The sequence below is a fragment of the Haemorhous mexicanus genome, chromosome Z, assembly GCF_027477595.1.
Source record: "Haemorhous mexicanus isolate bHaeMex1 chromosome Z, bHaeMex1.pri, whole genome shotgun sequence".
Lineage (NCBI taxonomy): Eukaryota > Metazoa > Chordata > Aves > Passeriformes > Fringillidae > Haemorhous > Haemorhous mexicanus.
In genome coordinates, this window is record NC_082381.1 from 56,430,793 (window position 1) to 56,445,126 (window position 14,334).

The 14,334-nt window shown below is 35.1% G+C and overlaps 1 protein-coding gene across 1 annotated transcript in view; it reads right to left on the minus strand.

Annotated features, from left to right (window-relative positions):
• CNTLN (centlein) overlaps positions 1-14,334 on the minus strand; it is a 170,497-nt gene that overhangs the window by 79,225 nt on the left and 76,938 nt on the right. The window contains 1 exon segment of the mRNA XM_059836999.1: positions 13,524-13,641. Coding sequence (XP_059692982.1) covers positions 13,524-13,641 — 118 coding nt within the window.

Consider the following 14,334-nt stretch of genomic DNA (forward strand, 5'->3'; position numbering starts at 1 on the left):
CTTTCTGCTTGAGCAAGGAAATACATACAGCACATGAAATTTATAAATCTACATTTTTTTTGAGGAGAACCAACTATTGGTCTTTTTAAAATTGGAATTTTAAAATTCTATGACTGTTTCATTGTATTTGTGTTATTTCTGTCAGCACCTCATAAACACAATCTCAAAATTATGTCTACTAAGCAGTATTAAAACTCCTCAAACTCCTAAGCATTTTGCAATAAATGACAAAGAACTAGAAACTAAAGTTTATTTAAAGATGAAACACCCACAGAAAAGGAAGAGTATGCTACTTCTTGGTATTCAAGTGTTGCTAAGCAAACCATATACAACATCACAAAACCAGTGAAGTTCTAAATTGAAATATATACAGCAATGTAGAACTCAAAATAAAGTCTGTGGTTTTCACAAAAGAAAAATAAAGAACTTTTCTATGGAAAAAAGTTTGCTCTGTAGACTCAGAGAAGCTAAATCTTTGACCTACAATTCAAGAATGAATGATGGGGTTTGGATACAATGAAAATAAGCAGGTCAAGAGAAAAGACAAAGCAAATAAATGTGAGTATTAACTGATCACTTCCAGCTCATAAATTCGCATTTTTACACTTTGTCTCAACAAAATCAAAGAATACTACTGCATTTTATTGTCTTTGTCACACTTCTGTTGTGTACGCATTCTATTATTTAACTCAGCTTTTAAAAATGGAAGTTCCTGGGATGTGTTTTAAAATAATAGAGAAATATCAGGTACAAACCTTGCACAAGTGTTTATCAAATACTGTGAACTATTTTGACAACTTACACAATCTTTTTTATTGATATAGGGATTAGTTGAAACCTTGCAGGGTGTTGAAAAGCCAGAATTCTGTAAATAAGCTTTTATCCATTAATAAAAAAATAGAATTAATAAAAAAATAGATGGAAAAAATAAAAATAAAACTTAATTAACTTGAATGGGTTTTAAAGTCATACAAAAACTATTCAGAATTGTCTCTGTAAATTTACACAAAAAACACATATATAAATTATTTCAAGCAAAGGAGATTCCTTACAAGGAATACATATCAGCAATTCAGAACAAAAGAACATAAGTAACCACTGAGTTCAACTTTCAAAAAGTTTCTTTAAGTCTGCAATGGTAATGCTAACACAGTAAGCCACTTCTAAAAGCTTGAAATGTTGAAATTGCAATTGTCACTCGGCCTGTATCTAGACACAGTTTTTCCTAGGTTTATTTTGATCACTATGGGCTGTTTCTTAAACTGAAAAGATATAAAATATTTTCAAATCATGTCAAGCAACTCTTTTCTGATTGCATTGTGGGAGTCTTTACACTCCTGATTAGTTTATATTTAGGGTTTAGGGAGTCCTGAAGGAGACTATAACTGGAAAATGTATCCTGAAAATGTGCAGTAAAACATACGAAATTTGCCAATAATGAAGGTCATGTAATTATGAGTGACATACATGACTGCAATTTCTAATTTTAGGACTACACTAATCCTATGTCTGTCTAATAGATGAACTGAAAATGGTTTTTGAAATAACTATTCAGCTCCTACACAGACCTTTCAGCTTTTAAAAATAAAGGAAAAAAAAAAAAACAACAATTTGTTTTGCAATGTCATTGAAAGAGTAATAAAAACTAGCAGACTGAAAAGCTCCAGAATTTATTACTTCTTCCAGAAGAAATGTCTTGTTCTTATTTATACTCACATGTTATACTTTCTAGCAGTGTTGCCAAGTTTAAATGATAGCCCATCAGATGGGGGAAAAGTGACTTAAAGCTATACAAAGCCTAGAAACTAGTGTATTGCTTTTCAGTTTTATGCACACCTGAAATGGCTTAATGGCCTTGAGTCTTCTGCAAAAAGACGTTATTCTGCTTTTAAGTATATCGGGTAGATTTTAGAGTATTTCTTCAGCAAGTCTTTGTCAACTATAAGCATTTTCTTATCTGCTTCTAAAACAACCTGACCTTCTGACAATGTAATCTACTCCAAAGTAGTTTTAAAGATTGCTTTGTTGACAAGAAACAGGGCAGCAGCAACCCTAAGTACGCTAGACTAGGTTGTCAGAGAATAACTTCCAGCTCCAAGGAAGATACACTGAATCCTTGATTTGAGAGGAATCAGTTTCCTAAATTAGCAGGAGTCTACTGGCATTTCCTAGAAGACTATCAGGATCTTCTAATATGGCAGGTCAGAATTCTAATAGTGACTTTACATCCTGAGAACAACCTCAAAGTCCTTTGTTTACTACAATTAACTTAATGAAAAATGTCACTCTTTCTTCTTGTAACACATATAGAAAATCCACCATCAAGAGCAGGAAAGCATGCAGCATCCTCTTTTATGTACAAATATTTCATTTTTCTCCTCCAGCTATGATTGCCACAGTCTCACCTGGCAGTACTAAAATGAGGATATTCAGAAATCAAGTGAGATCAAATCTATGCAGATAATAGTTTATAGTGGTATGGCATGCTTTTTTGAAGATACTGATCTTCATCCACAATTACATAATCTGCTGTTTTTAATACTATACAATAGTCTGGGCTCTATTTTTCACAATATAATACTTTTGATTACTCCTTTTTTCTTTTTTTTTTTTTAATACTCATCCATTTTGAATATAGGAAGAGGTAGCATATTTAAAACTGCGCTATAGAATCAGTTATGCTAAAATAATTACTTCCAATTTCTTTTAGATTATAGCTAGGCATCAGCAAGAAATTCTTTGTAACAGTTGCTTACTTATCAAGTTATTAGAATAGGAGTAATGCTCCCACCATCTGCATATAAGCAGGGCTTCTGCAAAATATACCCTCTTGCTAGAACAAAATATCCTAGTACTCATCATTTTTAATTGTCAGCAGTTCTAAAGATACCATCAGGAGCCCTCACACAGCTCCAAAGCTAAGATACATGTACGCATGTGCACTTGGGCCTCAATGCATTAAAGAAAAGGTAATTTAGAAAGACAACCTGAACTATAGCATAAACTTTCTCTCTGCACTTATGAGTTTAAAGGGCTCTTTCCCTCCAGAGTTGCTGACCCTGGGTTAACCCATTGCCAGAAGACTCTAGTTAGTCCTCTAGCAAACAACTGCCTCCTGAGTAAAACACATCCCATAAGTCAGCCATTGCTCATCAGCAGCTTCCAGCATTCACAGGTAAGACAAGCAGGAGACTTCTACACTCCCCTGCATACAGATAAAAGGAATTAAGAGAGGAGGCTCATGGCAGTCTAAAATAAACATCCAAACAAACACTAAGACATTTTTCCCATTTGTCCCAGGGAATTTTATCTGGAAAATAAAACCATGCAGAGAATCTAATTTCTAATAGAGCTGAATACTTAAGATGGAATAACCCACTGAGGAAACCGACTCCTTCCCAAGGATTACATGTTGTAAAGACTGCAGCAGGATGACTCTTTGGAGAAATAAGCACAACCAACCACAATCTCCTAATGCATATTGTTGCTGGTATGGACAAATATCAGGGGGCTAGTCCAAGAGCTGCTGCAGTCAGGGAAGCCTTCCTCTGAGTCCATGAGGTTAACTATTGCCTTTTCAACCATTTTCCTCCAGAGTCATGGAAGACTGTTAAAGACTGGAAAGCCAAATGAAGAAAAAAATCAGACAGAAAAAGACTGCTAACCAAGCTTTGCATGCTCTTTATTACAGTCCTTAAAAAGGGACAGCAGCATTGCTTATTACAGTAACAAAAAAAAAGTTCTAAAGAGACCGGGTCAACATAGTGTCTTAGTGTCACAGAATTTTTTTCTTATCCAAAGCTTAAGTTAAATAGCCTAATAATCCTTGCAAGGAAAATAGGACAGCAGAAGCAGCTCTGCTTTCTTCCCCTCAGAAAAGAAAGGTGCTTGAGAAGGCAGACAGTACATCAACAGAGAAATATCTAGGTAAGCAAAGCTGAACTGCACTTTCTCTTCCTTAGTCTTCTAATTTTTAGGAAAGGGTAAAAACTCTGCTCCGTAAAACTAGAGTAGAACAAACATGCACATTACACATACTTCTGTAAAAAACCCATATAGAAAATATAGGAAGAGGCTGTCAAAAATGGTCTGATATGCCATAATGCAAAATTCATCTTAAATTTCTACTACTTTGAATTTACTTCAAGTCAGGAGAACCAAGACAGATAGAAACTTTACCCAAATTTTACAAGTGAAGTACGACTCTGACAGAAATTTGTCACAGCAAATGATTCTTCCTACAGCATTATGGTTCAAACACATTTGCCTGTAGTAAGGGCTAAATATGCTCTTTTCATGGGTCTGCATATTTATGACAGCCTTGGCAAATGACAGCAAACCTGGGAGTAGGTGTTTGATATAGACTGTGAGAGAGCAAAGAGCATTACATATGTCTGAGCATAACACTACCAAGGTAAGAGTAAAGCAAAAAGTACTAGCATTACTCCCACTCTGTGACCATTCACACTATCCAGAATGATTTACTGGAATTCCTTTACAGGAAAAATATTGTAAACTTACAGTTTACACTTAGAAATGTATAGTCTTAATTAACCAAGGAAATGAAGCATTTGACTACATAGAGTCTAAGCTATGTATCTTACTTGTGCATCCACTTCCCAGAAATAGTCTTTATCATTCTTGTTTCCCAATTCAGTCGCTTGTAGGATGGATGAAAATTGCAGGAAGAGATATCTGTGGTTGCTAAGTAAAGTCTCCCAGATTTACAACCCACATTCAGGAGGAAAAAAAAGGATAAAAGCAACTCCCCCCTCAACAGCCCAATGTCTGTTCACATAACAAAATAGTGAATAGTGTCATAGTTGTCAAGAGTGCTTTTTGAGATATATTTCAAGTCAACCGTCACTCCAAAGTCAGAGAAGCACTAGTGACTAAGATAGTTTCAACATGCAGCATAACCTTTAGTTTGCAAAAGGATGGTAGGAACCCATGCCTAAAATTTTATCTACCATTTAGCAATCTTTAATTTGTTTCACTGAAGCAATAAATCCAGCTTATTTGTCAAGAAGTATTTAACAAAAATATAAATGTTACACTGTGTGAATGTGTGAATTATGTTTATTATTCTAATTTGCAGGTTTCCATTCCTTTAAAAATAAGAACATCAGAACAGCCTCAAAAACAGTGATTGTACCTGTTGTTACCTCAAAACACATTCAACCTCAAGGGCCAAGACTGGGGTATGCCGCTGCCATCAATATTACTCAGAGAAGAGGGTACATCACACATCATATGAACATCAAGAGAATTTTGTTGTTGCATCAGTCCTTCTAACATTTATAAACCTCCTATGACAAATACACTAAAGTCTCTTGCCTACAGCCTGTTGTTAGCATAGAGCTGGTTTCCAATAATGCAAAGTAAGGATAAAAAAAAAATTCTTATTTTATTTCTTCCACTGAAGCATCTGAGTTTTAGGAAAATATTGATGATTCCATGCTTATATTCACATGATTGTGTTTGGAAAAAAACAAATACAACAATAATTCTTGGAAAATGCATTCTGAATTCCTTAGAAATTAGAAAAAGATCCAAACACATTAAGATAGGTTAAACTTTTGCATGTATATGCATATACTGCCTAATACAACAAAAGAGGACTAAGTAGTTTAACACAAAAATCATGCTGGGTCATAATAATGGTTTGCTAAGCACCACATTTGACTTTCTAGAATTACAAACTAGTACACTTTAGGAAAAAATTCAAGAGATAAAGCAAGAATACATAAATAATGTTTAATAACTTTAATTGTAAAGTATTCTTTTATATTATAAAATACAAAATAATATTTTAAAATTATCTAAGCTGAGATACATGGAATCATGAAAATTTATGATGTCCCTTCCAAAATCAGTGCTATGCAAAGGCAAGTGGAAAATTAGCACTGTATATTAAATTAATCTTGCCAGAATGTATCAAGCACTGCTACCTTTACCAGAAATCCCAGAACTTCACAGAAGGTACTGTAGAGAAACTTATTTTCATTACTTGCTCCTTATTCTCTTAAAATAGCAACCAGACATGTTAGCAGCAATCAGTGTGCTTTGGTATTACTGACTGTAGGTTCACAGGCTTCTTCTATGAACATTCTGTACAGTTTAATATGACACACTTAGTAGTTCTTTGTTTTTATATGTGCACACACATCTGTAAGACTAATAAATCAGACCTTTCCTTTTAAATGCTGAAGACCTTTTGTCTAGGCCAGACAGAGGGATAACAAAAAGACAGTTCTTTTGCAGGCAGTATGCTCACCACCTGTACGACAATTCATTTCTAAACCAAAAATCTAGAGAAATCACTCTGATCCAACAGCAAGGCAAGCAATAGCTCTGTGCAAGCAACAATACAAAGGGAAGCTAACATGGAGTCCTTAAGTTTCTCCACCATCTCTCTTCTATTTTTGTTCCTGACAATGCCCAAATTTTTTTCATTAATGCAACTTTAATTCTGCATTTATCTGCTCCTATATTATGAAAAATATTTTTAGCACCATGACTCTTGTTTTTAATATGACACAATTCCATCGTATATGAGAAGGCACAAAAGTACAAGGCAAGACATGTCTGATTAAATATGAAGGAACAAAGGAAAAACACAAACACATTTGATATAAAAAACCACACTAAGCCCTCAAATTTGTTTGTTACTTAGGATGCAGGAAATTACAAGATCTGGTGGACACAGGTAAGAAATGTTCTAGAGACTAGCTTGACACTAAAAAGCATGAATCTCATTATCCTTGATGGAACCCTCTCACTGAAAAACAGTTGACACAGGGCTTGGTGAAATTGTAACTGGAAGATTGATAGAAAAAAAACTAATTCTCTTCAAAAAAAGGGCCATTTTGTTCGCTATGTAAAAGCCCCTACATGAGTTCATGTGGCATTTACAGTTCTAACTTTGGCCCTTTAAAATATCTTATAGAAACTATATATTACACCAAATGCTGCTGATTTCTTACATTTTAATTTATTTGTAGTGCAGTATTTCTCATTCTCACACTTGAGCCTGACTGTCATTTTCACTGAGCAATACTCAGTTCAGTCAGTAAGCACGCACTTTGTCAAAATGCTCAGAAGAGCCACAAGATTAGCTGCATAATTTAGGCTGGAATTGCTTTCAGTAAAATGAAAGCTGGTATTTCAGATTTTTATCTATCCCAACCTAAACAAACACATACACATCATCATTTTAACTATATATGCCTTTGAACTACAGAATTACTAACTGCAGAAAAAAGTAACCAAGAGCCCTGACCTATTAGATTCAAGTAATTATTAGTAAGATGTCTGCTCTGTTCCAGCACTCCTAAAACTGATAACCAGAAAGATTACTTTACAAAGAAAACACACAAGTCAGAAGGGCTATATGCTGCAGGTAACACTTTTTAACACTGATGTAGTGTGAATGCACTTTGTTACAAATTAATCTGCTACATGCTACCTATTGAGCAAAACACAGAAAAAATTTCTGGGATATTTGGATGTTTTACAAAACAATGGGGGTTTAAAAATAAAAGACTTTGATGACCAGGCGTCTCCTATTGCCTGAGGCAGTCAAGCCACATTTTTCAGCAGGGTCTCTACTTCAAGAACCAGGGAGGTAGCACACATTCAAGAAGCAAAGGAACTAATATAGACGGTTTGTGGTTTTTTACTGCTAGCATTCCACCACACTTAATTCAGCTTCTCTCCATCACACCCATTCTGAGAGCTAGAAAAGACAAGAGGCATCACACGGTGATGCTGATACTAAGATATGCTTCTGTCAGCTAGTTGGTCACATACCACTACACCAGGTACACAACAGGTGCTTTCACTCCACAGGAATAAGGAAAGCAGAAACCATGTGGTCTTGCTTTCCTAAAAAAGGAAAGCGTATCAGAAACTTTTATTAAATAGCTGCTACAGCAGAGGAAGGATACAACGGAGCTTCTAGTGATTCCACATCCTTTGAAGACCAAGAGCACACTTCTTATAATGGATGACATGCACAGCTACAGAACACTCATACAGACAACAAATTTCCAGCTAGCTGTGAAAACGATAATTTACATCATCATGTTTAATGTTGAAGAATGTTCATTGTCAAATAATTGACAGTTCCTGGTATCTATTACAAGGTAGCAGAACAGGTAGCAGAACAACTGGATGTGCAGTGAAGCAGTTCTGTGGAATGTGACCTCTGAGTCCTACAGGTCAGCAAGCTGTCCATGAGCCAGCAATGCGTCCTGGTGGCACATTAGGAAGAGCATTGCCAGCAGGTTGAGGAAGGTGATCCTGCCTCTCTACTCAGCCTTGGTGAGGCCACATCTGTATTGCTGCGTCCATTTCTGGGTTCCTAACTAGAAGGGAGTCACTGAGCACCTGGAGCAGATCCAGGGGAGGGCTAAAATCATGATTAATGTATGTGCACATTAAAGATATTTTACATCATTGCTCTGTCCCTCAGAGGATTGGAGAGAAAGTCATTCTTACAGATTAAATACATAAACAAGCAACAACCATCCTATTTTCTAAACCCTCACTCTTTGGTTTAGTCAGAGAGAGAAGTTTTACTTATTTAAAGTTAGAACTACTAAAACCAAAATAAAATCCTTACACAGACACTCTTCTTTAAGCAATGGTGCATTGTTTTGGTTTATATATGTTCTACATCAACTTAAGATAACAATCAGTAGGCTCTATCCAACTAAGTGCAAAAGCTATGGGCTAACCTGATTTACGTATACTGCCTGTAATATTACACACATAAGTAACTGGTAAAACACCATAGATTATGTCCTTTATCCACAGAATTTAAAAAACAATAGAAGTAATATAAAGAAGCTCTATCCACATATCTAAAAAGTACAACAAATTTAGTATTGCCTTTCTTAAGAAAATTAGCTGAAATCCTGAAATGATGACTTCCTTCAGTAAATTAAACACTGCCATTATTAGAGAAATTACGCATTCATTTCTTCCTTACTTCAAGTAACAGTAAGTGACATTGCCCATAAGGAACAAACAGCACCTAAATCCACACAAAGAGTTCACCTTAATGAACACAATGCTGCACTGGTTTCTTACTAAATCCTTACTATGCAGACTTTTATGAATCCATTTTGTCTTATAAATCCTGTCTCTTGAAGAGCTCAACTCTCTGCTCATGACACCTTACCACAGTCTAGTCAAGGTCAATGATCTGCAACATATAAGAAATAAGGGTGTTCCCATAAATGTGACTGCACAGGAACTCTATAAAAGCAGTCCAACTGTACCAATCTTCAGGGTGTGCACAATATATAAGCATGGCTTTGCGTGAAAAAAGAAGCTTATGTAATTGCTCTTGAGTTACCATTGCCTGTGGTCAATGTGTTCACTAGTAGTGGAAGGGGAATTACATGTACATCTTGCCAGGTATGCAATTACATACATGGCAAGAAAGTGTTCTTTCCTACATAAAAATAAAAAATGAAAACACACAAAATAATTGCATGTGATAATTTGTTGTTATAGCTTCAAAACAGCAAAAAAAGGTGACAATGAAGTGACAAGAACAGGCACACAATTTTAACTGGCAGATATAAGAACACCCCATGTAACACAGCTACTGGCAACATTGCATATAACACAACAACGGAGATTATGGTCAACACAAGGACTTACATAGAACAAAACAATTTGCTGCTGTTGAAATTCTGTGATAGAAGCCTTCATGGTATTGCCACAAAATGGGCTTACATTGTGATCCATTGGGAAAACACATTTTTTTTAATGCTGACAAAAACAAAGTCTGAATAAAACTTTGTATGATGTCTTGATTCTTAAATTAAAACAAAAAATCATAGTCACTTACAGAAAGTGTTAAATCACAGCAAAGGGCTAATTATACCATACTAACTTCCTTTTGTCTAGTATAAAAGGACATTTTTTTACTTTGCCTGGCTGAGTGTAATAGCCTATGAATTATGAGATCAAAGCAGCAAACTGTATGTTTTCTAAAGTAAGAGTTTCCTTCACCAAGTTTTACACTTACTACAGCTGAAAGAGCTGTGTGAAGGGATCAGCACTAAACCCAAAGGACAGGCTGTGCACAGCAAGAAAGAGAGCAACTCCCTCGTGCTTTTTGCAGGTCACTACCAAGGACCATGTTAGCAGATCCACACCAGACCCTTAACAGGCAGCTCTGCTGCTACCAGTAATTAGCTTGGACAGCTCTGGCTCCAGGAGTAGCAGCAAGGCTACACCATAATGAGCTCAGCTGGGATTAGCAGGACAGGGCAGGGAACCAAGAGAGCTGAGGCATTCTGCATTGCGTATGTATCACAGAGATCAAACAAGGATGGCTGGCTAGGTTATCCCCTCACCACCTCATTCCAAAAATGAAGCACGGCAGTGTGTAAAATACAGGCTAATGAAGAGCGACACCTCCAACAGATGAGAGCCACATTAATTAACACAATCCCTAGATCATGGAATACAGTTTCTGTTAGTGCTAGCAAACTTGTAACTTGTCACTGATTTAAGGGGGAGAGAGAAGGAAGAAAAAAAAAAGAGCTGATGTTTTCCTTTTCTGCTTTTGGTAGATGTTTTTATAATGGAATTTTGCAAGGAATTCCTCTTGTATGGCCTGTAAAACACTTCAGAAAAAAACCCAGTATGTTTCTTTACTTAAACACAATTTAAGAAACAAACTCACTCCTAAATCAGCAGCTTTTTGTGCTCCCTTTTGAAAAAAGCCAGTTCATTCCACATCACATCATGATCCTCTTGACAAAGCTGACAGGAGCCTGTATGTTGGTATCTGTTTTTAGTATTTTCAAGGCTGTTTATGAGTTTAAAAAGGTTGTTTGTTTTCAAATATCTAAATGCTTTAGGAGAAGCAGAATAAAGGCACCTCTGCTTTCAGAAAATACAGATTTTTCAAGTACAGCATCCATTGAATCCGAATTTTGCATGAAGTATACATTCTGAGGCATTCTTAACTGTGGTAATAAAGAGAAGTTCAATTACATGGTTTCAGATAGATATCGAGCTAGTATGACACCATGCCTCCCAGGTGACGTGGCAGAATAGTGTCACCCACATTCTGACAACATTATTTTAAATACTGGTATGAGAAAGAAGTAAAATCATCACATAATCTCTTGAAAATTAAGGGAGAGTCATCAGCTCCCCTAACACCCCAGCAAGCCCATCTGGAAGTTGCATCTAATCCCCACACTGTTGTTCTACAGTTTAACACAGGAATTAACTATCTATGGACAAGATTATGTATTAAGAAAAAGCATATTGACTTTAGAAGCACAGAAAAATAAAACTAAATATTTAACAGTTTTTCAGTCATTAAAATATTTTTAGGTATTTTAATAAAGCCAAAGATAAAAATGGTATTAAATATCCTTTATGAAATCAATTTAAAACTCTGCAATCCAAATTCCTACTGGGCACAGAAACAAACTCTCAGACAATGTGGTAACCTCCTAAGGCCCCCATCATTTTTGCAGTCACGTACATTAGCGCAAGTTGAATATACACTGACAGGTGGATTAGGTCCCATCAGCTGCCATCTCAATAACAGATACTAATCTATGAAGAATATGGAGAATGGGGTCTTCCATCACTTACAAAGGATCAGAAATGCCACATAAGCACCTGATACTGACTTCTTAATGCACAATTTACATTACAGCAGCACTATACAGCTTTTTGAGATACCAAAATAACAGAGTCTTATTGTTACAGACTGCTTTTATTTGTATCTTGTCTACTTTCCTTTGTTTAAGCATATTAAAAATGAAAACCAAACCTCCTTTAATGTGGCTTCACACAAATCTAATGTAGTAACAAAGATTATTGAAACCCCGTTATTTTCAGCTCATCTTAAATAGAGAGGAAAAAAAATTAGATGACTAAGTGAAGACTGAGCATTATATTCTCCCTAATACCTACTTTTCCCTTTGTCTCTCTTTCCCTTTTCAATTTTTTTTAAACTATCAGAACCAGAACACCCAGTGCTTCACTGTATATCAAGTTTAAGATTTTAATGTCTTTATCTAGTTCAATTTTTTTTATCTTGTTAGCCTTGGACTCTCAGTGGATATGAAAGCCTGCCTAGGTATAGATACAGAATTAAATAATTTCAAGGATGACAGTTACTAAATTCAGTAAGTCACTTCCAGATTGCACTAAATTTAAAACAGTGAACTAAAAGAAAAAAAAATCCATATTTTTCCTAAAAAACCAAAACCATTTAATTACAATTTACCCAAATATATTTGCAATTATGCTTATATATTTCAAAAAATGCTCCTGTGCTACCACCGATGCCTGCAGCAATTTTATACTTCACCATTGTTTCCATCCACACCTTTTTTTCCCCTTTTTAAAGACAAACTGCTCCTACATAAATGCTAGTATTTCAAAGCAATGCAAATCTACTAAGATAGGCCATAGCATTACTTATATATAAGGAACAGTTTATCATTCACAGTAGGATGTTTTACGTCACCCCAGACTGTGAAAAACTACCAGTTTTGCAGCATATTCTGTGACTCTTCTTTTCTTCAGAGAGAGATAAAGTTAGTGTCAAGATTAATCAGTATTGCTCTAACTGCAAGAATAATTAATTTTAGTAAAACACACAAGTGTTTACTGAGTTGTTAGGTGCATGCTAAAGCCCTGCTAAAGCCACAAAGAAATTACTTTCTCGAAATAGGTCCGAAAAACAGCAGTACTTGATAACTGAACTGATAAGAAATGCTTTCATTCCTCCAATTGCATGTTTACCAAAGTATCTGTCTACTAAGGACTTAAAAAAAGAAGAATTTCTGCATAAAATTTTCACTGTTCTGTATAGAGCCTAAGGGAGAATGATATACAGAATGTTCATTATGCAAATTTTATGTGGTAAAGTCTTTCCTCTTCCCATTAATAAAGATATATTACTGCATTTTTTTGTAAAATTATCAGAAATAATTTATTTTTAAATTATTTAACAGATGAAAACACCTTGCTTTCATGCACATATTATTTTACTTTTCCCCTATAAGGAAGAAGATTTAACCTCAGTTAATATATGAATCACTAAATGTTAGAGAGGGTAATATTTCTATAGTTTAATGAATCAAACTATTTTTAAAAACTATTTGAAACATAATGAGCAACTGCTGTGTTACAGACATTTAAAAACATACAGTCAACAAAATAAATGAGTGAGGAATTAGACAAACATAAGTAAGCAGTCCTAGCTGACCTTTGTCCAGTACTCAGGCTCTCAATGAAACAGCTAACAAAATAAGTCAAGGTGTCAGCTCAATATATTTCCTCTTGGTTTCAACTACAATTTTTCTCACATAGGGGTAAGTCATGTATTCTGCTGTAACAAAGGATAGTCTTGATCACCACCCAGTAGCTTCTTCCTTCAAATCACATTCTCTTTTGAATACCTATGTAATACTTCTGTTCAGATTTCTTGTGTAAGGAAAATGTTTTTAATGAGCTATGTAACTTACTTGCTATTGCCCACTGCTTTATTTGCTCTTTTAGCGCTCTGTAGTTGGTCTGTAACATCATCTGCAGCCTTTCTTCATGTTTTCCATAGGCTGCTCTTAGCTCATAGGATTCTTGAGACTGTATGAAACCAGAAAAACAAAATCAAAGTTGGACAAAATGTAAGAGAGTGTTACACAGATCACGTGAAATGAAAGTTCTTTTTTAGCAGCTACTGTGAGACTCAGAAATCAAAATAGAAAGATCAGGACTCACTGTCTTTGAGGTCAAAGTTTTCTTATTACTACTTTGGAAAATTCTGCTGATTTGGCAATTCATTTAAATATTATTTTCACGCTGCTGAAAGTTTTAAAAAATTTACTACCAAAATGATAGCTTTTATCTGGTGAATGCATAAGCCTAATACATTTTAAACGCATAGACTATAAAAGGATTGTTGGCACTGTTTTTTTATTCAAACTACTTTCTTTCCTTTTTTACCCAACTGAAAACTGATCTATGTATTTTCAAGGGAAATACTGGCCACATGAAAAAAAACTTACATTTAAGTGGCTTCAGGATTTCCTCCCATAGTAAGCTGTTTCTGTAAATATATATACACCTGCAACACCCAGACTTTGTCCCCTAGTAATGCAGCAAACAAGAAATAAAAACATTTTTTAGAATAGTTTTAATATAATCAAAACCATACAAAAAATGCACAGAACAAAAGTTAAAATACAGCTTGATTATTATCACAGGATAACATAATGTAAGCTTAAAACCAGACTTTTCTAAATGACAATACAGTCCTCTGGAAAAAAAAATCAATAA